This window comes from Bombus pascuorum, chromosome 9, assembly GCF_905332965.1.
Source record: "Bombus pascuorum chromosome 9, iyBomPasc1.1, whole genome shotgun sequence".
In the NCBI taxonomy this organism is placed as follows: Eukaryota; Metazoa; Arthropoda; class Insecta; order Hymenoptera; family Apidae; genus Bombus; species Bombus pascuorum.
In genome coordinates this window covers 9,466,492-9,492,615 of record NC_083496.1, presented here as the reverse complement: position 1 = coordinate 9,492,615, position 26,124 = coordinate 9,466,492, and the positions used below count along the sequence as shown (strand labels likewise).

The 26,124-nt window shown below is 31.3% G+C and overlaps 2 protein-coding genes and 1 long non-coding RNA gene across 8 annotated transcripts in view; 2 read left to right on the top strand and 1 right to left on the bottom strand.

Moving 5' to 3' along the window:
* Positions 1 to 26,124, top strand: part of LOC132910659 (segmentation protein cap'n'collar) — a 116,328-nt gene that overhangs the window by 79,115 nt on the left and 11,089 nt on the right. For all 5 annotated transcript variants that reach the window (XM_060966489.1, XM_060966488.1, XM_060966490.1 and 2 more), the window contains exons 6-7: positions 10,493 to 10,727; positions 11,559 to 11,783. In XM_060966489.1, coding sequence (XP_060822472.1) covers positions 10,493 to 10,727; positions 11,559 to 11,783 — 460 coding nt within the window. The remainder of the gene's footprint in view (positions 1 to 10,492; positions 10,728 to 11,558; positions 11,784 to 26,124) is intronic.
* LOC132910704 (uncharacterized) lies at positions 12,270 to 12,750 on the top strand. The gene is made up of 2 exons (XR_009658830.1): positions 12,270 to 12,535; positions 12,569 to 12,750. It is a non-coding gene; the product is annotated as an uncharacterized LOC132910704 (long non-coding RNA).
* On the bottom strand, positions 12,937 to 15,885 carry LOC132910663 (ATP-dependent RNA helicase vasa). Of its 2 annotated transcripts, none has more exons than XM_060966503.1 (3): positions 15,682 to 15,885; positions 14,924 to 14,965; positions 12,937 to 14,853 (listed from the first exon to the last, which is right to left on the bottom strand). In XM_060966503.1, exons 2-3 carry the CDS (start codon positions 14,957 to 14,959, stop codon positions 12,952 to 12,954), a joined length of 1,938 nt encoding a protein of 645 aa, XP_060822486.1. In that variant the 5' UTR covers positions 14,960 to 14,965; positions 15,682 to 15,885; the 3' UTR covers positions 12,937 to 12,951. The 2 variants fall into 2 exon arrangements, with proteins under 2 accessions (XP_060822486.1, XP_060822487.1); XM_060966504.1 differs by lacking the exon at positions 15,682 to 15,885 and adding an exon at positions 15,367 to 15,596.

Genomic DNA, 26,124 nt, shown 5'->3' with positions numbered 1-26,124 from the left:
GTTTAATATCGTTCGACAGTTAAATTATATATCTGACGAATGTAACGAGCGTACGTACTATTACACTGATTCTGCGTGTGCCATATTATTTTCGTTACTAATAACTGTCGTCTTTCATACGTGATTATCTTCCAGAAAGAATATTATATCGATGAATGAATATTGAATGATTATATTTAACACGTTCGCTGCGTATGCTTTGGATTTGATTCGGCACATAATTTTGCCATGATATTGACTCGAACTCGGCGCATGAATCAAAGGTAATGAAAGTTGAAAAGAACGATGGTAGAAAGCAGGAAAAATTTCATAATAATTCGTAGAAAGCAGTAAGTAGAAAAGTCTTCGATCAAATTTAATTTAATTTAATTCGTAGTTATTACTTGAAACAATAATTTGGAAGATATTATCTATTTATAGTGCTTCAAAGTAAAAGAAATGTATTTATACATTTTATGCACTCTATGGGGAAAAAAGATAGAAATGAAATTCTCTATTTTATGCGTAAAATTGTACAATATAACAACAAATATTCTTCGGGAATGATTTATGGTGCCAATAAAAATCCGATCAACAGAACGAACGTGTTAATTTACTAATATAAGAAAGGCAAATTATACCGCCAATCATACTTCACGAATTATTAATTCTAATAGATACTTTATAATTTCTTATTATAATTTATAATTATAATGTTTATAGATTCACATAAGTTTTGAAGATGTGTTTGTCATTTAGTCGAAGTCTTTGTCGAAGAATGAAAATAATTAATTAAAAAATTAAAAAAGAATTAAAGAAGAATTGGATTGAAAGAATTGAGAAGAAATTAAAGAATTAAAAAAGAGATTTATCAATTTGATTCTCTCTCTCTCTCTCTCTCTCTCTCTCTCTCTCTCTCTCTCTCTTTCTAAAAACAAAATTCTTCGAAAATGAATTCCACGCGAACGCAAATCTTGAAGTTATAACAAGCAAACAATTCCACGTGACACCACGATCTAAATTGACTTTTGCTAAAAATAAAAAAGATAAAAAGCAGACGTATGTTAGGTGGACATTGGTAAGAAATTCGTATTCGTAATATAGTCACACGCATAGGAGTTGGATCTCGCGACCTTGCCTCTGGTGTGGAAGTGTATAAAGCGGTGATTACGATGGCCACGGACATGTAATATCCAGCGTTGAGCGTCCGCAGAACTCTCAATACGTAATGAGCAAGCTAAATTAATACATATATGCCCACTGCCGGGACCTTTGCCTAAGAGAAGGTTGTACTGTGCGTATTGTACAGAGAGATTACGCAAGAAGACACGGTGTCGCCGCTCGCGAACCATATCATTTTTGGAACTCTTCTCTCACGCGACTGTCGTATTAACACTGACCTCACTCACCTGTAATTGCTACTTGTTACCATACACCAAGATACAGACGACGCATATACATAATACGTCCCATTATACTCGCTACCACGTTATATTCTTACGTATCGTCGGATTTTTATTCTTCGCTCATATTCTTCCGCGATAACCTTGAACGAGTCGCACCACCTTTGATATCGTACGAAGCAACTATGATGTAGTATACTGCTGGATTATCAAAAACAATCGGAAACATTTAACATAAATCGAACTACTTTCCACTAATTTTATCATCTAATTATTCTATACATAAGGAAATCGATACATTATTAGTAGTTTTCCGTATATTTTAAATTACAAATGGTAATAAATTGCGTGGTTTCTTTTATGTCAATATATTAATTCATAGTAGTATCGATAAAATCTTTGACCTCGTTTATTTCACGATTAATTTCATCAGTTTACTATCCAGGAAAAGATACATGCAAATTCTGTGTTTTCAGTTTACATCATTATATAAGGACTATGTAAAAACTTGTATTATGATTCTAGCAAGTTGCTATTTATATCGCTTCATCCATTTCTGTAGTGTTCAATGAAATTTCTTTTCACTGAAATGATGAAATTTTGTAATTTCATGTTTCAATCTTATTGCATACGTGATTCTTCTTCTCTTGCATAGAATCTGATTTTGTTACAGTTTTACGTCTTACATTTACTGGAGACGTTACCTATCCTGTTTATTTGCTAAAACAAAAGCAAAATTGAAATATAAGAATTCGAAAATGGTAACACCGTTAAGCAGCCCTTCAGCTTCCATAAGTTTTCTCCGTGTAGAAACTTAACCAGAGGACGAACCCTTCGTGAGATTCGCAGGTATCGACCGTGAAGGATTGAGGCAGGTACTTGGTGGCATCACAGTGAAAATATTTCGATCTTCGGCAGTAAAAGGCGAAAAACCTTAAACGTCCACAGTTTTGACAGAAAAAGGGATTTCCAAAAAGGATTTTAGTGCTAATTAGGTGAGAGGTCTTTACGACTCGTCGCCATTTATCCTCTGCAAGCTACCAATACCATTTCTGTACCTTAACTATCTCTAGACCAATATCATCAACAATTTCTTCTGTTCCAACACAATAAATCTTCGTAAGATTGCAGCACACGCTTCACACTTGCGTTTCTAAAATGGAGTAGTGATTATTTTATAAACTTCCAATTGATCGTAAAAAAAAATCATTATAACGTGTATTTTGCATTTGATACTCGAAATTTTCGAACTATCAAATAACACGAGATAATCGAATATTTCTAGAGATTAAGATGATTTTAATTTCTCCGATTTCCTTCAGCAGCAAAAACCATAGAACTTTTTGATCGACCTAATGACAAAACAAGAACAATGAAATACCCAAGCTACGCGGAATAGCATAAAATGGCTTTAGGTGTATTCCAAATAAGTTCGGAAATAATATCGTATGATTAAAAATAAAGCGAGAGAAGCCAACGATGCTCTATACGTGGGTAACGAGCAGGAATTACAAAAAGCAACTTTAAGAGATCCGCGCAAGTAACGAGAGAACGAACCTGAGCGCATCAGAATGCAATAGTAATTACAGCCGCAGCCCTCCGGCGCTGATGGAAGTAGTTGGAAAATACAAGTGCAAAACAATTTAAATATCTTCGTGTAAATTCAAAAGATAATAATTTATATACTGGCAAATACCCAAAGATATGTGCTTTCACTTTTCTATAAATAATTCACAGCGAATATAATACAAACAGCAAATCCTTTTCTTATCTTAAAAACAGTACATTTTCGGATCGATTCAAATGTAAGATCCTTTTCAGAGAAAGAGATGTACAGAAAATTGAATGTTCCCATTTTGGAAAAGTTACATTTTACAATCGATGGAAACTTAAAAACTTCTTTAAAAAAAGTACGCATTTAAATACATCTTTACCGCCCTATGCTACTATTTCTTTGAATATTCATTTACTGTTGTTTTATACACCTGAAGGATATGACATAAAACATGTAAAGATTAAGACAAGAACAAGCATGTATTTATACTTAGAAGAATAACGTCGTTTATGCATATAAACGAAGTGAAAACGTATGGGAACAAAAAGTTTCTACCGAAGGCTTGACTCACACGAGACAACTCTGGTAAAAAAAAAAAAAAAAACGACGACGAATTACCATATTCTGCTAATTTCCGTCAATATAAACAAATGGAATCGCCTAACGAAACACCAAACAGATAATAAAACTCATCCATCGTTTGATACGCCGGTTCCTCTCAACGTTTCGCAATGACACAAAGTTAGACAAGCACTTAGACACCGGTCATCGTGGAATTATAAAAGTTCAGGCCGACCTTTGACCGTGATCGACGGACTTGGTGTTGCATATCTTTCTACAAGGATTTGCCAGACCGAGAGGAGCGGTAGCGCTTTATTTACTATGCCACTTGGATATTTGCTTAGAACCTTGAACGGCGAAGAAGAACCCTCCAAGTATCCTTGGACTTTCCATAATATTTACACGCAACATCGAGTTACGATTGGAGAGAGGAAAGAAAGCGCGTCTTGAAGTAGAAATAGAGACGGAGAATCGAGATGGAGATCGAGATGGAGATGAAGCAAGATAAAGGAACAGAAAAGAACCGAGATCGTGAGAGAGGGCGATCCGAGAGCTACGGTCTGAAAGATAGTGGCGAGTATGTTGGATCGCGAGCGAGCAGAGTCGTAAGACGAAATTAATAAGAGAAACGAGGTATGTAATATGGAAATGAGAAGCTGAAGGAAAGAGGGAGACCGACCGAGGCATTAGGATGCACTTGTGGCGATACTTGAAGGACTTGGCGCGAGCCTGCCGCGGTAACCCATGCCAGTGTGCATTAATCTGATGACTATCTGAATGAATCATAATTAATATCTTGGCCCATTAGCCATGAGAGTATACCGCCGACCATAAGTAATGCGCATGCTTTCTCTGCGTATCTTTAATTACTTGTATTTTGTCGATAGTATACTTGGCGTCGAGATTATTGTATTCGGTTAACTATCGTTCACTTTGCTTTCGTTCCATGTGCTACATATTTTTCGGTTACTCTTTAACGAGCGATAAAATTGTTGATACTGGGTGGGACAGTGATTTTTACTTACTTTGAAATTTAAATTATTTATATTAATAAATGGAATAAATACATTAGATATAAAGAATGTTCAGGCTACCTCAGACTAGTTATAGATATCTTTATCGTTTAATCTGTTTACACAAGCTTTTTAAAGTAACGTTAAAAAAAATTAAAGTACATATAGAACGTGATAACATCCTTTCTAGAACTCAAATAGATTTTCGATAAAGTCGATCTATTATAGATAGTCTGACCAATTTGACATTGAATGTTAAAGAAGTTTTTAGTAATAAAAAAATACCTTTTAGATATCAGCAGCCCATCTGACAATGTCATAGTATACGTTTTCTCTTACAATTAATAACAATTCGATGTTCCTTTAACGTGGACAAATTTATGAAATAGATAATTTAGTAAGTGGTTTTTTTTTTCATGATTAATCGAAAAAACATGATGATGTGATTAGCACGTTCGGCGATAAAGTCAAATATCTGTATGAAACACTGCACAACTTTTTCATCAAACCGGGATAAAAATCTACATATGTTTCATACATTACGTTTCGATTCTTTTTTCTCCGCTTTTTTGTCATACAGCACAAGCAAACGTTTTCCCACTTAAATTACACTTCATTTATTTAAATTATATTCAATTTGACGATAAATGGTACAAGTTTTTGTAAACTGTAAACGACATATTCGAGAAACGTTATGGTAGTTTCGATATGACGAAACCAAGTGTCTTCGTTTCCACGTGTTTACCATTTTTACGAGTATACTCGTCATATTGCACATTATCTTTTCATCTGAATTTCTTACAAAGTCAACTTTTCGCTTTAACCATATCAGATAGGCTATAAAACGTACCGAACAATTTCGACTTTTTTTATGCTTATTCACACGATGTACACTTACTAAACATTACGAAGATTCCAGTCTCGTAAGATTGTTCTCTTCCTTTCAATTTTTCGTCTCGTTGATTATCGATGATTTTTGATCTTCTAAAAGCTCCTTGTATCGAGCGTACTTTTAACACGTAGTTTTTGCCACGTGCATTTGACAAAGAGTTAGTAGAAAATTGTCAATCTTTTTGTTCCAACACGAAAAATTCGCTCGCGACAAATCCATTACGAGAAAATTATTTCCACGTCTTTCGCATGAGACGCGACCATCTGATCATTTTATAAGGAAAGTCCAGTTTTTAGCGCGTTTTCAAGGTACGTGAGTCTATATACTCTTGTACAACGATCAAGCAATTTTCACCAAGAACCAAGAAACGCGACGGGGCGTCACAGTCCGTTCCGTTCGTCAGAGATTCCAAACAGCTGCTGGACTTATGCACTGTGAAATACATAATGCGTCGCGGTATGAGCTATCTAAGATGTGTGAAACGAATTTACCTCTTTGTGCAATCATCAAGCTCCTCCGTAAGTCTAAAGAGTAAAGATAATTCCATGCTTGATAGTCGTAGAAATGCGAATATAATTAATACAATTTCGATCCTCGAATTATCCTCCGAATAAACGTACAGCAATTTAGGATTTCAGATCAAAAGGAAGCAATTTTACAGTGTTATTCTCTTCTCTGTTTTTTATCGTCCTCGTAATTTCTCAATATATCAAAATTATAAGCTTTTTTTTTTGTTGATAAAAATTACGTTATTTTACAAGTCGAGTTTCAAAACGTAGAAACAAATTTAAAACCAAAAAAGACAGCCGTGCTGTGATTGATTGCGTTAACTACGTTGAAACAGAATATCAAATTGAGAAGGAACGTGGAAACGTAGAATATCGTGTGAATAAAAAGAGTACTTATTCGAAGGAGATTCAATGCTCCGGTTAATTTTATTAATTATACTTAGTGAATTACAATACTGAATTCAAAACGCAAAAATAAAAGTAAAAGATACGGATATTATGTATTTATTTTAAAACAATGCAATGCTCTGTTAACCATATAGAATTAGAATATTATCGAATTTTATGTAATAAATCTTGTATATAAGACTGATTTTTAGTAAATCGATAACAAACGAATTTAACGCGTCCGTACGTAACGAACGTAAACAATTTTGAATAAGTAAGACGAAACGACGAATATGAGAGACAAAATATTTTTTTATAGGCTGTAAAGTGCGAGGGATTGAATCGTTATCCCTCAATATTTTGATTCACAACTTTCGTGACAGAAACGAACTTTACTGGCAGTCACGTACGAAAACATGAACGATGTGGCACGGTAAAAAAGTAGGTAAGCGATCAAGGATCGAAGGGACGCGGACGTTAGAGTAAACGATGCTGGCAGGTATCAAATACCTGCTTGATCGCTGTCGTGCCTTTCAATTTGAATCAATTGCATTAACAGCAATGCACAGAAGTACGTGAGATTATGAAGGGAAGTTAAGAATAAATCAAAATCGATTCTCTTTCGCCTACGTAAACGAAATTTTCGATAACATTGATAATAAAAAAGAAAAAACATTATACAACTTTAACGAGCAACTTCGAAAAAAAGGGCTTCAGCTTTCAATTGATAAATTGAAATATCTTTATTATTAAAATATTCGTTACGTGTATCGAGTTATTGAAATATTGTTGTCCCGAATATCTTGAAAAATGGTTAAGTTACTGGCGTACAAACGTGTTATATTTTCGAGTGTGCAAGATTATACATTTTGCAAATAAATACGATCATTTTCTTATTCAATTAGTTCGCAGAAAGGATTAAAAGCGTAAAGATAGAAATTTATGAAAAAGAGAGGAAAAAGAGAGAGGAATAGAAAACAGATTTAAGAAGACGAAGGAAGGAGGAAGAGAGAGCTCGGAAGAAACTAGCGAGTCCTCGACAGCGCGTTTCAAACATCTGTTCGCTCGCAGATCTCTTTCCTCACAGTCTCGCAGATTCATATGGCTTGTGACGGAATCTCCTATACGCGAAGCAAGATCGTGCACCTCGCTTCTAGATATGCGTATGTACACGTATGGTACTTACGCGAATATATATAGTATAGTATATGTGTATTATGTTGATACATAAATCATGAGCAGCAGTAGTCTAGTGGAGAAACGCATACAATATTCGAAGATCATATTTGGCATTCGCATATGTATATTCAAAAATTTAGCTCGATGTCGTGAAATTTTTGAAACGTTCAAGGATCCACAGTTCGAAAGTTACAGTTAAGTAACAATAGTGTTTGGAAATTCTAATGTCTCCATTTACCGTCTAGGTAATTTATTCTCTAGACTAGAGTGCAAAGAAGTAACGTAACGTACAAACTGTTTGGGCTAAGTTTTCGCGTAATGTATTCGATATACAATAAAAGAAGGAAAGGACACAAAAATCTTAGATATTTTGATATTTCCAGTAAAGTGTAAAGAAGTATGATATTAGTAATAGGATATTTGAAACGAATATAAACATTGAAATATCCGCAGCAAAATGTTACAAAGAGATTGCCGATAATCGATATTCTTACAGCTCGGCGAACACATTCTCATTTGCCCCCCCCAAACATAAATGCCCGAAACAGTAACCGAAGAACGGGCAAATTTTTATTTCTGTTGCAACGGAAGAGCGGTGATCCAAAAATCAGAACCGTAACCGAACGTTACGGTAAACGCATGAAATAGATGATAAAATGATTTCCTGAAGGTGCAACAACCGCGCGGCGATAGAAATAGCACCGATCTCCGAAAACCGAGTGCCAGAAAGACCATGAGAAATTGTTTAAGCACGGTGAACTGGCCACTGGTGTGCGCGTGTCAAATTCTCAGCGGCGTTCTTGGAAACGGTATAAACGCGTGTAGAAGGTTCTCTTTTTTTTTTTTTTTTTTTTCATTCTCTCTCCCCGTAGCGGCTCAATCATGAGCGTTGCATCGAAACAGAACGAGCGTAAAGCTGCGGCCATTAGAAAACCCGCGCGCCTCCGTACAGGACAAATCGTCGCGGAACAAACGTCTCGTCCTACATTTCGCGGCCTACAGCCGACAGATGCGCTGACAAGCGAGAATCACCTTAAAGGCGTCGCGCTCGACAGATTGCACCGGCGACTGATTGATGCGGCCGAACAACAATCGCGCCGGATCCGCGCTACGCCAGCTTCCCTATTCATCTTCTTCTTGCGGCCCGATGCATTAGCGACAATACCAACGTGCATTAAGCGCCACTGGCCACTACTGTACTTACGCGCAACTCGCCGCGCCAAGCTCTTTCCTGCTGTTCCTGCCATGCCGTTCCGTTGCCCTGGCGAACTTCTCGCCGACGTTTTACTACGCGTTCCTGTACCATTTTAACACTCGCTGTGTTACTTGAGATTTATGGAGCTAAGAGCAAGTCTTGTATTAATATTACGTGTGTTGTTAGAGGGAAGATAGCGGTGTTAATAACTCATAGATTCTTTCGACGAAACGTAAAAGAGAAAACGTATTAACGTGTTCATTGAATATATTTTTGATACGAGAAATATCGTGTTTCTACATACGCTCGATGGTATCAGCTTGGATAAGGGAAATAAATTAACTCTCGTTCAGTGGAGATTAGGTCATTTTGTAAGCAACTAGCTTACATATGTCTTTTTATCTCTGTGTGATAATGTTTACTGAAGAAACAGAAAATACAATTTACTTCATTTGAATTCTTCATACAGTGTATAATATTCTTCTATATTATATACATACTATACAAATGTAAGGTCGCTTACTTTAAAGTTTGTGTGCTTAAACACCTAATCATCTCTTTAAAGAGATATCAAAATTATTAAATTTGAAGATATTTCATTGTATAATTTGTTCATTACACGGGCAATTCATTTATTGGATTATGATCGTATGGACTACGAAATTGTTCTCTTTATCGTATCGAAATATCATTCTTTGAATAAAAATTTTTCTTATTCGTAATTTCCATACTTGACGCATGGTTTGACATTTGATCATGATCGGTGTGCGTTCTTACACAGCCGGAAAGATACATTTGACACGTGGTATACCAAAGTCATTAATATCTTGCCCGACCTTACGTGTGGCCAACACCTACGCGATCAGCAGGGTTTCTATCTTGCTAGAATCCGAACATCCACCGATTTGAGATTTGACAGGTTCGATAGCCGCGGAATTTTGTAGACGTGACAGTGGATTGATACATGAATCAATGACAACACGATATAAAGAGAGCGTAATTCTTACGATATATAGATTTTATTTCATATAAATGTAATTATTGAAATAAAATGTGTTCCCGTATGCCTGTTGTTATTACAACAATTGTTTTCAACATCTTTGATTGCTTCTATATCGTAATAAAGATTAAATAGAGCATTTGATTTATGAGAAGCTATATTTTACTGGAAAATTTAAATCCTGAAGTAACGAAGGAAATATTCGAAACATGTAAGATATTTGGAAAAAAAGTAAAATTTGATGTTCCTTTTACTGCTTCTTTTTCTAACTGGCATTCGCGTGAAACAAATAGAGTATATAAAAGCCTACGAGTCCTTTTAAAACCGTGTTTCCATCCCCCGTCCTCAAGATGGTCAATATAACTTCTTCAGGTCATTTCCCATCCAGTCTCACATGCTTCAACCAAGTCCAGACATTTGCAATTTCAACGAGGTGGAAACACCTTGAAGACATAAATCAGTCGCGATATCTCAATGCCTAGGAATCTTCGGAGGTCAAACATTTCAAGATTTGTATTTTTGGTATTATTTTCGAGTAGCGCATCTGGTTTATACTCGATCTATTCTTTCTATTATTGCAGTAAACATGGGTGGTTCGCGTTGCATTGTTTGAAAATAGAAAATCCTTTTCGAAAATTGTATCTGTTTTTCTTTTTAGCGTGTACAATTTTTTGAAGAGTAGTAAATTCCTTTCGAATAGAAAAATAAAATGTTATAATGTGTATATATATATATAGTATTTTTAACGTTTGATACAATTATTAATGTTAAAATATATGAAGGTGGAAAATATGCTAATTTGTAATTTGTATGCTTCAGGGTCGCATGCCATTCATGCGTGCAATGAGCATGGAACAACGGTGGCAAGATCTAGCATCTCTTTTATCGCTACCTGGTGCACCAGATCACTTTGCACATCCGGCACATCCTGGATACCCAGGGCACGGTATAAGCCACAGTCATTATGAAGCACAACGTAATGTATTGCTTCACAATGCTACTTTGGCCCCACCGGTGGGTGATCTTAATGCGACGAGCCCGTATCACAATGTGGGTGAGTGATCTACATCAAACATTTTACTTTCATTACACAAAAATTTAGTATAAAAGTTAATATAAAAGTTTAATATAAAAAGTTGTATAAATTAAATCAAATTCCTCGTGTCTCTTCTCTATAAAATGTACATATACAATGTGTGTATATATTTATATATTTATATAATTTCTAAATGGCTTTTAAGTATAGCAAAAATAGGTCACTTTATACATAACTTAATTTATATGTTTAAAAAAATTAAATAAATGTATTTTAAAATATATGCAAAAGTATTTACAAATCTATAATTATCAAACGAAATAAATACGACAAATTATGGTCATACGTCGACTTATTAGGTGAAGTAACCACTTGTATTATATTTTTCTATACGATAACTTTTTGATCTTGAAGAAATGAGATAATATTTCGTCTTTTACAAAATCTTATTTTTCAGTTAAAGGGAGCCAAATCGATATAAATGCAAACATTTGTATTAAAAATGATTCATTAGTAGATTTCCTGAAATATTGTAAGATAAAATGCATCATTTTTATAAAAGACCTAATTCTCACATTTTTATTTGATCAATCTTTACGTATAATTTTAAACAAACGTTATCTAAATGATACTGGACATTTTCCTAAATGTTATAGTATATTATTAGAAGTATTAAAGTTTTTAGAAAATGTCTAAAATAATATTCATATATGTAGTACAAGTGTTAGAATAAACTGATAGTATTATTATATTGTTAATGCTATCAATATAATAAAAAAAAGGGGAGGATAGAAAAACAAATGTTAATAAATACCTAATCTTTTGGAACTAAAATACTAATTGCCACAGGTGGGTCATCAAATCTGGGTTCGGCCGTAGCAACGTCAATGAATTTAACAAACAGTAGCGAACCGATGGGCGCAGAAAGTGGAGCAGCTTATAAATCCGAGCCGGCGGATATGATGTACTACCATACACCAACTTCCGATTCGATCAATCAAACCACCGATGGTTTTCTTTCATCTCTCCTTAATGACGAGGATTTACATCTGATGGATATGGCGATGAATGATGGTATGTACAAAATTTATTTTTTAAATTACTAATGAATTATATACGTACGTAATCATTTATATTGATTTCTTAACTCATTCACTACTGATTGAATTTTCATCCTCTATAATGCCATAAGCTAATATAAAAGTTTAATTATTTCTAAAACCTGATATATGTATAAAATATTTTTTTAATTTATAAAATTTTATAAAATGTAAATAAAATAATTTGTATAAAAAAATCTCTTTTAATATCTCGAAAAAATATCTCTTTTTATATAAAGACATATACATTTATATGCTATATACGTATTTACGCGAACTAATATGAAAATTTTTTTCCAATAATAATAATAATAATAATTTTTAATGTTTTCTATATAAAGTCAAGATCCCATATACATATATCGTAAAAATACATGTTAATTTGAAACCGAAATTTACGTAGTAAATATATTTTTGGAAAAAACGACTACAAACATATTCAAAATAACTATCACTGCATTCTTTATTATAAAAAGAAACGTACAAAACACTTAATATAATATTTTGAGAGTAACATTTCATAAAAATAAACTATTGTTTCTAGGTGATTATCATGAAGTTATTATTTGTTCTTAGAAACTAATATTTGTACGATCAATACAGTGTATTAAACTGTGTCTAAGAATACACTTTGAACATCGAGTATCATATTGCATTAACGAAAAGTAACATATTATCTTATACATAACTTATAATTCTAAAGAGGTACATAATCCAGTCTAGTTCGTTTCAGTCAAACATCAGTTGCGATTTAGTTAGATAAAAGACAAACTTACAATTACTTGTTAATCTTCTTTAACGAATAATATATTAAACATGTTAAGAATTAATGAATAGAAAATTCTTTGTACCTCTGACTTACGGAATAAAGAAACAAAGTATACTACCTTGTTCCTAGCAATAATACCAAAAAGTATGTAAACAAAAAAAAAAAAGACAAACTTTTCTACCAGTCCTCTTGTGGCTCGTCTGTTATTTCTGGCCTCATTGGTGTAGGTGACATATACACTCTTTCGGCATATCCATCTATATACTGCACAAAAAGAAATATACATTATTATTCATTTTTTAAATACTACTGCATATTTATCATATAAAATATAAATTACATATACAATTATAGTATGATAATGGAGACATAATTAAAAGTTACACACCTCTCTAATGTCTGCACCTCCATATCTGCTTGTGCCTCTTCCTGGCATATAGCTTCTGTTCGCACTTCCACCGTACAACCAATTTGGAACAGGTTGTTCTGCTTGTTTCAATATTTTAATAAGATCGTCACGTAGTGGTGCATCATCGTCTGGTTCGAAAAAGGAAGTCGCTCTTCCTCGGTTTCCTACACGACCGGTTCTTCCAATTCGATGAACATATTCATCGATTCCCTTTGGTAAATCATAGTTTATAACATGTGATATATTCTTTATGTCTAAACCTCTAGCAGCAACAGCTGTAGCTACCAAAACAAACATCTTCCCACTTTTAAAATCAGCTAATGCTTCTTCTCTTTGTCTCTGTAATCTGTCGCCATGAATACTGGTAGTAGGAAAATTACTCTCAGACAAGAAAACTGCAATAAAGTCTGCCTTCTTCTTCATTTCAACAAACACCAAAGTACCTCGTAATGTACCAGCATCGTATTCTCTTTGTAAAATTTCTTTAAGTAAGTCTTTCTTCTTACCCCTGGCAACTTCGTAAAAATTTTGTTCCACATCTGCACAAGCTCCACCTATGGTACCAACTGCGACGAACAAATAATTGTTTAGAAATCTTTTTGCCAAATGCTGTACTTCATCAGGAAAGGTGGCAGAAAACATTAATGTTTGCCTCTTAATTGTGGGCATTGTCTCATGATCTACAATCTTTTCAATATTAGGTAAAAACCCCATGTCTAACATACGATCAGCTTCATCCAATACAAGAAACTGTACGGAAGAAAACTTAATTCTTTTTCTTTCTACAAAATCTAATAACCTTCCAGGTGTTGCTACAAGTACATGACAACCTGCAGAAAGCTTTCCCCCTTGGTGAATAACAGATGTTCCACCATATGCAACTGAAGTCTTTAAAAATGAACTGTATGAAAACTTAACAATCTCCTGCCATATTTGTATAGTAAGTTCTCGAGTAGGTGCTATGATAACAGCTTGTGGTTCACAGTATGACGAGGATAACCCTAGAGGAGCACTTCTTTGTAATAACAAATGTATAATGGGAATTGCAAATGCAGCAGTTTTTCCTGAACCTGTTTGTGCACAAGCCATTAAATCTCGACCACTCATTATAATTGGAAGGGCATTCTTCTGTATTGGAGTAGGTTTTGTGTATCCAGACTTTTTTATATTTTGTAAAACAATGGATCTAAGGCCAATATTTTCAAAAGATTCTATTGGCAGAGGTGGATCCTCTCCAGTTACTTTAACACCAATAAAGTCATACTTATCAAAATTTATACCCATTTCAACACCACTTTTGAATAAGGTTTTTTCATCACTGGGTAAGTCTGGTGGAATGTACCGTTCTCTAGGTTTCTGTGGCACTTCTGTACCAGAATTGCCTTGTATAGGAAATATTTTTTTTGGTTTACCATCTTGGTCATTCTGATTACCAGCATCAGCATCATCTTCATAATTATTTCTTCTGTAATCATTATTATCATTTCCATCCCTATTTTTAAATCCACCTCTTCCTCGACCAACTCCCCTTCCTGCCTTTCCTCCTTCTCCTTTGCCTCTGCCTTTCCCTCTGCCTCTGCCTCTACCTCTGCCTCCTTCTCCACCTTTTCCTCCTTCTTCTCCGCCTTTTTCTCCTTCTTCTCCACCTTTTCCTCCTCCTTCTCCGTCGTTTTCTACATTACTGGTTAATTTGTAATCATCAGTATCAGATTGCCAAAGTTGGTCAGTATTAGATTGCCAAAGTTGGTCAGTATTAGATTGCCCATTCTTGACATTTTCTGAGCCTTTAGAATCCCAAGTATTACAATTATTGTTATGTGATATAAAGCCTCGTCCTTTTCCATAACTACGTCCATTACTGTCATACTAATATAAAAAATAACAACAATCATTTTTATTATCATAAACTGTTCCAGTATTGAAACTCAATACTTACAGAAGTTTGAGATTCTTCAGACCATTCATACTCCATTGTATCCTATAACAAATTTTATTTTTATTTTACAATAAGAATAAAAAAAAGTCTACGCAATAAACAACAATAATCTAATTTAAAAGACAATAATTAAAAGATAATATTCCGATTTGAAATAAAACACGTTGAAAATATTATAAACAAAATTTAATAAAAATATTCTAAATAATATAGTTCATATATATATATTTAGAAAATTACAATTGATATTTATTATACTATTTACTTTTATTTCGAAAACATTTCAAAATACTTTCTGTTACAACCAGTTTACGAGGGCATCAATTTAAATTAGTAATTCGTGAAAATTAAAGATTGATACAAACTGTAAGCTACATCTCTCGCAATATAAACACCAACCATGTACACAGAACCCCAAAAAAATGTTAGAAAACAGAACAGACCGTCTTTTTTTCTTTGACTTAATGATCTCCCTTTGTACTATGGCTTTATTTGTATGCGTTGAAATGCAAAACATATATTTGTAAAACTATTAATTATACACTAATTATAATATTGGTCTCTACTTCACTTCATCTCTACTTCATCTGTTTTATTTAAGCACATATAAATGACAATCAATACTAATTAAATATCTTGTTTTCTAGCGTGTAGTAAATATAATACGCCCATATCAGTAAAAGAAAATGTGATTACCGGCAAACATGGCTAATCACTATTAACCATGAACAAAGCTAGCCTAGTTTAACGATACTTACGTTTTGATTGTTGATAGAAGAATAGAAGCGAAAATTTCAATTAAGCTTGCAATTAAGGGAGTCGTACGTCGTACAGATCAATATAACAGATCGTTTTCCTTCTAAACTGCCGAAAGACGAATGAGACCACCCATCCGGAAGAGTAGAAATGCTGACAGTATTCGACTGTTGCTAGTAAGAACAAAGAGCTGACAGAGCAGCCAACTTAAAGGAAACCGATTCTCGGGAATAAACTATCGAGTTTTGAAGCAGCGCGCATGCGCTATCCACACTGCATTTAGCTTCCTCATCATCGTAGTAAGGCATTAACGAACCTATACCTTTCTAAGATTTACACATATTCACTTCAAATACAAATAATAAATTATTAAAATAATAATTTGTTGAAAATTCTATATTTTTATTAGAAATATATTAGAAGACTAATTTATGAATGAAAAATTAAACGTAAACAGTTTCTTAATCAAAGGTAACATAATTTTCCTAAAATAAATGATACGATACTTTACAATAATTTTGGAAATTTAAAATGATGTTAATATTTGTATGGTGTTGTTGATAATTGTCAGTAAACATCTTTGGTTTTCATAAAATTATTTCAAAGTTGTACTTTAGTAGTATTTGCTTCTTTATTTCCTGAGTTATTTTACAATGTATGTTAAGTATTTACATACTTGATGATATTCTAGTACCAAAATTGTGTTACTTATTACTACAGCAAAGATAAAAAGTATATTATTTATTGTGGAATCTTTTAAGTCGGTTGAAGGGAAATATCTATCTAGAAATCAGTTATTTACATTTAGGAATCATACGAAAACACCTGCTAGAGTCGTTTTAGATAAAAGATCAATAATATTCAAGGTCAAATTTTCTTTGTATACAATGTGGTTGCAATTTCCTGTCGATTAACTTTTATATAGATATCTTCAGAGAATGTTGAGTTTACAATAGCCGCAAATGATTATAGCATTATAATTATAAATGTTTATATACCAAATCATTTCTTTCATTCAAATTTCAAAATATATCCTTTATATAATATTAGCATTGCGCACATTCTAGAATAATTTCTATCTTATTTAACAATTTCTATCAACTTGATTACTATGTCTATATTATAATAAAACAAATTATTTAAAACGAAACATACATAAAATATTACATATACATTAAAAGATAAAGAAAAGCATTTCTAGAAATATCGATATTTACATATATAGTACACTCTCAGTACCGGTTGATAATATTTTTTTGTCACCTAATAAAACTTTAAATAATAAATAAAAATTGTATATTATCACTAAATAGCTGCTATTTTACTTTGTTTATTTTAATTTGTTCAAACTTCTATTGATCTTATTTTCGTAATTTTTATATGGTATCATAAAAATAATTATTTAATGAATGCTACCTTTCTAGTTTGCTGTGATGATTGTGCAAATTTATTGTTAGTTAAATCATTACCATTAAATTATCAAATCATTATATTTTTATTTATATTTAGGAATATAAGTCGAACTTTGATTCTTATATAACAATTTCATGTAACAATGTTACTTCTTAGTGAACATTTGCAGAAATGCTGTACTTTAACGTTTACAAATATACAGACTTAAAGATAATATCACAACATAATAGATAAGATCGCAGTACCTTTCTAGTAGAATTTTGCCTTTTTCACATCATTTCAAAGAAAGACTATCTACGTACTTGAGAAAACAAACAAATGTATAATGATTTTTAACATTAATAATGTTACAAATTGATTATCAGAATAAATAAAATAATAAAGAAAATAAAATAAAAATAGTTTTTTTAAACGTATTTTAATAATATTAAAATTCATAACTTTTCATGAGCCATTATGAATTATTTGTGTAAAATAATTTTTTACAATTCCATCGGTGAAAGAATTCCTTGCTAAACTCTTATTTATGTTTTGGATGGATGTTCTCTTTTCATTTTTAATCACTAACAATGTATAACTATATATGCTCTTTTATTTTTATCTTTACTGTAAAGACAGTTAGACTTATATGCATAAATAAAATAATTAAAGGTAGTAATATATATGGTTCATGCACTACGCTTATTATATAAGCAGTAAATTATGAAAATTCAATTAGAAAGTAAAATAAAAAATTATTTTATTTATTTACTTGTACAATAAAATAACGAAATTCATTGATCATTTTAGTATTTTAATATTATATATTAATATTTATTAGATCAATATTTACTATTATTTAAAATTTCATTACACAACGCGAAACATTAAAAATAGATATCTTATTTTAAACCTCTGAAGGCTGGTGTCTAAAGAAGAATTTTTCTCTTTTTCAATGCTACAAAATATCTAGTGTAAAATCTACATTCTATTTTATTTTAACTTGTTAAATCTTACATTTATGTTAAATCATCAAATCTTAAACATCTTTTAAATTTTAGTTGCATTACTAAGACGTAATTAAAGAAATACAATTTCAGTGAAAAGCTTTACTTTCTAACTAATATAACAAGTACATACTTTGTTTTGAACACTTTGAGTGTCTTTCGCATATCATATATAGCCTGTACAATTTTATATCTTCGAATTTCTCATAAATGTATAAATATCGGTAGTCTGCTAATTACATTGTAACAAAATCAAGAGTATCTTGGAAATTGACGTCATTGATACAGCAAAACCGCGATCATATTTCTGTTATGAATCTGCTTGTCTCGGATCATGCAATTCATCATAAAGATGCATACACGTTAATCCGTACAGCAAGATAAAAGCGCTAAACGCGGCGCATATGTATCAATGACAATGAATAAGACAAAGGAATGTGTCAAAGAGAAAAAGTATAGCAGATGTACCATAGTAGCAGCTGTAGAGCTAGTTTTCAGAACGTACAATTATGTATCTATTGTGGTTTTCAAACATTCGTTTATGTACGGTTTATTGAACGAAATATTAAGATACAATGATTCTTATTAAATAATATTCGGATACCACAGTGTTTAAGAGATTATTGCTTTATTTATTTATCTATTTATCACAGCGTTAGAATCGTTTGTTTTTTCAGTTTGCAGTTGGTAAAAACGTACATCCTATTTCTTTAATGCGAACAGTTTTTAGCATAATAAGCGATGAACTGAATACTGGCGAAGCCAAGAATTCTAATATATTTCGATCAGGAAAATTACGCATTTCAGTGAGATTACGCATTAGAAAAGACGTTTGAAGATAAGATCATTAGAAAAGGTATAAATGATTCAAAAAGAAAGTTGAAGTGGATGAAAAAAGAGAAAACACGTTTGTTCTAAAAATAGTAATATATATCTATGTACATTGATATGGAAACAAAAAATCTATTAATTTCTATTACGTAACCTGTTTTCTATAACTATCTGTTAATCCATTTAAGAATCGAATTCTTGTTTAACTTTCGAAAGAAATTACTTTTTATTAATTATCTACAATAGAAACGCATTTCTCGAATGATTTTTTGAAAGAAACATGAAGCATTAATATTTAATTAATTTAGTTAATTAATGAAATATTAGAGTACAATATTGCCTATGCGTAACTATATAAACTGGATCAAATTTATCTAAATTGGATTAAATAAAGAAATACTTGTAATTGTCAAAGCTTTGATATTTTTTTGATTATCTATTGCAAACACTGATTCATGTAAATTAGCCTGTAATTAATTGTTAAAGATGTATGAAATATTACGAAGGAAGAGAAGGGATTAAGATTCGTAATAATTAGAAATGAAAATTAGAAATAATTATTATAAACGGCAACAAGTACATAAACGATAATAAATACAAAAACTCGTATAGGGTTTTTAATAGATGTATTCTTTTCAAATCAATTGTTCTTTGTAACAACGAAGTAACCATTCTTATACCCAAATGGCACACAGTTGACTCACGTGTTCTTTGCGTCCTTGAATAGTAGTAAAATAAACTTCGAAACCATTTGCCTACCTTTTTGAAGTGCGCAAAGAACGTAAATGCAATAGTGTTGTAAACTTCCAATTCTTCATCGGACCAGATGTAGAAAAGTGTGTTCAGTGTTGAGATTTGCTGTAAAACATTCTTAGAAAAGTTTACATAAAAGCTGGGAATAGATACCTTATTATAAAACATATAATAGAGAATTAGTAACTAAAGGAAAAATCAACAAAATTATTAATTTACAAACTTCCCAAAAAACAGTTCATGACAATAAATCACATCGCTGAATATTAATTATCTATAATACATATAATTGTTTAAATCTCTTAAATTCATATGCTTTTAACGAATACTCACATTTAATCAAAACTCTTTCGAATCGTTTCCAAATTATTTATTGCATAAATTTATTAAAATGCAACGAAAGCGTAGCAAATATTTCAAGACAAAAGTAACAAGGTTATTTATTTTTTCTTATTAGTTTCATAAGTAAAATAAGCCTTAATAACTGAATGTGAAATCGTTTATACATAAACTAATAAAACCGTATTAATTGACTTGATTTAGTAACAAAGATAATGATACTGATACGATAGTAATAAATATTCATATGTTCATGAATCAGCAACTTCTTGTATAGTGCTAATATATATACGCTCGATATATTATACAACATCTTTTATAATAATATACATAATATGCGGAGAAAAGTTCCTACATATACACGAGTTGAGATATTTTCGTGAAACACTACACGTGATACGTGATAGTACCATTGAAAAGGATATACGAGACATATGGTCATGTTTAAAATAAACAAATGATATATCCCGTTGAAATCTTTCTGTTTACATATTTCATGACTCTCTGGAATAGGTCTTATCGCTTAAGGTGATTTAATGGTGAGGCCATGAGAATCTATTATGTATGCTGATCGTTCACTTACAAGTTAAAGAATCTAAAGATAAAAAGTTTGAGAAGAAGTGACAAACTAGTTCTTCTACGAGGTGCAATGGTTACAGCAATTTTATCACTTCGTATTAGCGTATTATCGTAGAATTCTATTAAACGTAGCTACAACAATTACAAGAAATAAAAATACCGCGATCTCATTTATATCGGTAATATGTAAATTGAAATACATCCTGTCAAGAATAAACAGATATTCGGATACATACTGTGTACGTAATACTATATGTAAAGATATTTTTGAATAGTATATAGCAAAACGCATTTATTTCGAAGAAAGAAAAATATGGAAACGAGTCGAAAATATTCATATTATCGCACACATTCAGCCATCCATTAAGGATAATTATGACGCGCGTTATGTAAGCGTTCGGGCGAAAATGCAAACAGAAACGGTATTGTAGACGTATTAATGCATTGTACGTATACGGTATATGTACGAATGTTTACTCGAAACGTGATTTGCATGATTCGCCAGAACGATGAGTAACGGAAGAAGAAGGGGATAGAGCGATTACTGTCGCGGTAGAGCACGACAATCCTCTTCTACTATCCATGGCTTAAAGCTAGGACTCGAACGAGTTTCGCGGACACGTACGCCTGGCTATTGCCACATGTGCATACGGGAACGCGGCTGTATTCGCATATGTGTGTCACAAGCCGGCAAGTGACTCATTCCCTTCTTTTGCCATTGCATCTCGTCAGCCGATCGTAATAATAGAACGAAATTGATTCACTCGCCTCACCGGTGATTCGTTTCGTAGCCAGATACTTACCCCACAGATAGAATAAAGATATCGTTTATCTGCTATTTCTAGTACTTCTTTTATTATAAAACGATATATGATCGCTTGAGCGAGATACTTTGAGCATGATAGAGAAACAATTGGGGCAGTTTAATAAAATTCAATTTGCTTTGACGCTTGAAGCAATTAGGACGAGTTTCGGTTTATTGGGTTATTGGACTGTTCGAATTGTTTTAATAAATATGGCTTGTTTAGAGCATTTAAACAATGAAGATATAAATATAAATATAAGCAATTGTATTTTGTTAATATAGTAATTATCTAATTGATAAGTGTATCTGATAATGATCTTGCCAAAGCTGGTCTTAGATTTTATTGCTTCAGAATTTCTTTATAAAAGCATCGAAAAAAATGTATTTCTACTACTAATAATGGAAGAAATTTTGTTTCAACAGGAATTATGATTCAAAAAAAAAAAAAAAAAAAATAGATAAGAATCAAGCTTAGCAAATTGTAAATATTTTCTTTCTGTATAATAATCTTCTGATTACTCCAGAAAAGCCATATTATACATTACATTTATCTTTGATTAATTATCTGATTAAAATACTCTAGAATATTAATATCTATAAATGACGCGCACTGTATGCAAATGTTAAATTTGTAATCACGCAAATTGATTATCAAACAAAGTCACAGTTCCGTTACATGATTCAGTAAAATTTATTTTTATCTTCTGTAACAACCAGTTGCTCAAAATAGAATGAAATCTCAGTAATACATAGCAATTTAACATTGTAAATAAATAAACAACTATATAGTATTACATGCTCATAATTCGCATTCTTTAATTTTCATGGAACTGTGTTTTCTACAGCGAAAAGAATTTACGTGCTAAATAGTTTTTGTATTTATTGAAGTAATAAATCTTAAAATAGAAGGTCTGTGGAGTGTGCAATCTGTTTGTCGTTGCTGCTATTGCTACAACTTACGGGAGATTGCAATTCAAGAGAATTGTTCAGTTTCATAGCCTCATTAATACGATATTATTCTTATTAACGTACATTGATCGATTTGTAACATCGAAATAACTTCTAATTTGTGCTTATATATACTACGCATTAACAATTGTAGATATTAATAATAGTAATATTAATAGTAACTTAATTATAATTATAATTGAAATAATCATCTTTCGATCTCAATAGAACATTAATTTGTTGGAATTATTTTCTTTTTTGGAACTTTTACGTGGATACATATTTTGAGTAATTATAAGAAAAGAAGATTGAAACTCAGTAAAATAATATAGTATATATGGAATTTGGTAAAAAGTGTGTCAAGAACTATTAAAAAATATTTGAGATGTCAAGATCTTTGTTGAAAGACGTTTGTCATGAATTGGTAAAGAAGATCTTAATTGTAGAATATGAAACTATAATGTCTCGCGTGACATCATTCCAGTCCCAATTCTCAGAGATCTTTGTTTACTCAGAACAACTCATTTATGCAGCGGTTGTCAAATTTATGCCAAGTTAGAAATTATATGTATCAAGAAGTATATATCAAGTATTACAAATATAAAATTAACTTGTTTGTAATAATTTATATCAGTCTGCAACAGATGTATAGTTAAATATTCTTCTACTAAATCTATTATTAAATTTAATAGAAAACGACGTAGAGATATTTTTATATACTCAACATGAATGAATAATAAAAATTAGTATATTTATGCATTAGTGATTTTTTTTGCAATGAAGGATTATACTTTAGGATAATTTTTTTCAGGCAATTTATAGGTCATTTATAAATAACGAAAAGAATTATTTTGGATTATTTAATCACGAAGGAGAAACTTAATTTTTCCGATCATTTGATAGAGAATAAATTCTTCGTTAACATTTTTTAATACTACTACACTTGACTATATAAACACTTTACCAAATGTCCGCAAGGACAAATTGTAAAATAACCAAAATAAAATAAAAAAAAAAAAAAAAACGTGACTATATTATCTATGTTTAACGATTTCAGCTAACTGTAATGTAAATGGCTTTTATATAACAAACAACTGATTTCAAAGCAATTGACTTTTATATTAAAATTGAACGCTGTTAATTTTTTTATTATCTTCATCGTGAATTTCGATAAATAGTGAAAAATCTTTAAAAATCACGTGTCGAAAATAATTGTATACTTTTTAATTACTTTAATTTTAAAATACTTTATAATTTTATACTGTGCTTGCAAGACAATCAGAAAGCATATTTTTCTTGAACGCTTTAATCTTGCTCTCGTTAAAAATATCTTGATTTTGTTTTATTTTATCGTTAATTTCATTAATAAGATATCGCACAAAGGTAATGAAATTTAATATTTATAATCTTCATTAGATAATATATGTGAACTAGACAATTGTGAACAAAAGCAAACATGATTCTAATCATGGACTTACATCACAGAAACTTGAATAGCATAAATACGTATATATGTATATACGTATCTATTTTTATATTGAATAGTTAAGTATTGCCTAGTTACTGATCCAGTATTAAGATAGATCTTAATGAAAAATACAATTGTTAAAAATACCTGATGTTCGATTGATAAATTTTAATGTTCATTTAAAACTATAAGCTAGAAATATTTATCGAATGTTCAGCTGGACAAATTGTAAAGTATAAATTAAAAAAAAAATGTAATACTTTATTGAATTCATTTGTACAATTATTATAATTCCACGAAATTAGTTAACTTCATCAAAAGAACAAAGTACTCTACTTGCTATATAGATATCTCACGTTTTACTTACATGATCTCTTTTTATGATTAAATAAAAAATTGCACTGTAGTTAGGTTATTCTATTATATAATATAATAACGTTCGAGATACTAACATTTACCTTGCAAATTTCCTTTTCTTCTCGTTTTCGTTTTTTCTTTATCCTTTATGATATATTATATATATAATAATATATGATATAATAATAATATACAATAATATATAATAATATATAATAATAATATAATTATATATATATATATATATATATATATTAATAGAGTATTTGAATCATAATTGTTCGATTAATTTATTTAAAATCACTAATACAATTTTAGAATGGAAATATGATTAAGAGTTTTATGGCGATACTAACAGTATCAATCGGTATTTACTATATCATCGCTGACTAAAATCTTATCTTTAATCGTGATTTTACGCGTTCCAGTTGATAACCAAAGTGCAACTTTATACATATCGTTTATTCGATCGGCAATTGGATCGACGACACATGGACAGAGGAATACATTTCTAGTAATTATACCGTATTATTGCTATTACAAGTGTTTTTCAACATTGAGTTAAACGTCTTAAAATTCTATCAAAGAAAAATTACTATGAAATTATCTACGTGCAAAACATTTTGTCGCAATCAAAAATATGTACGTTTTTACACTACGATTTCTGTTATATGTTTGGAAAGCTTAATATCTTTGTCTCTTTGTTTAGAAGTGTTCCTTTCGTTATAAATATTCATTATTATATGAAATCTTTGTATTTTGTATTTCGCAAATTTGAACGCTTAATATATCCATAAAAGTTCGTTTCAGTATGTGTTTTGCGGGATATTTTAAAATTCCATTAGCGTCGCAATGAAATGCGAGGTATCGTGTTTATATCGGTGAAGTTTGAAAAAAGAATTAGAAAGTGTACATGGAAATTAGAAGATAGTTATTGCAAACATATTTCACAGGAGCCATCAAAATATTTGATCAATAAATTATCCATTTTACATTAATAAGCTTCCTTGTGTATAGTGAAAACACCTTTTCTACTAATTACAATCGTTGCAAAAATACCATTGTGTACCTTATGAAAGAGTCGCTTTTATTTAAATATTATTTTGAATTAAATATAATTTAAATATAACATATTTAAAGTACAAATAACAGCTCCTAATCGTCTTGCATTAAACGCACTAATTTTGAAGTGAAATTTTGTAGTATTTTGTTTTATTAAAACCAGTTCTATTTTGCTTTATTAAAACTAACTTCTAATTTCCGCCTTAGATCAACCTTACTAACATAAGCGTAATAGCCATGTGTTATTGCAGCATTAAAAAAGTTTTTTTTATGTAATATGGTCATAAATATTTTTCTGCGATAACGCATTCATCAAATACTTTCATGATTCATCATACGTGCTTGTTAAAAAATCATTTATTATTTGAAATAATCGTAATTACTATAAAATTAATAACTCCGGCGTAATGAACAATTTCAGTGATTCTTAACGAGAAGATACAGCTTGATTTAAATGATCCTTCGAGAGTGTATCTGTTTATGCTACATCGTACGATTTATTGTGCAGTTACATGTGATAACGTTCTGGTCATTTCTTCATGCCTATTTCTCTCTCTCTCTCTTCCTGCTTTTTATTTTAAATTACAAATATCGTCGTCAACGGTAGGTCGTCGATTCGACGTTATTATGTTGATATCGCGAATGGTTATCGGCTGGAGGACAAACTGCTATAAAACGTTGTGAAGCGCTGTCGTTCTAATTTCGTAATATTGTTTTCTTTATACATTCCACATGACATACTCGGTTAACTAGCATACAGCTATTGAATTCAGCTCGATATTTACGATAACAAGCGTTGGCTATTTGCTTTTCGAGCTTGTCACGTGTCACGTGTCTTACACAGGTGTGTCGTCTTTTGCTTCTCTGTCTTACAGTCACGCTTCTATTTGCACGCATAAATTTG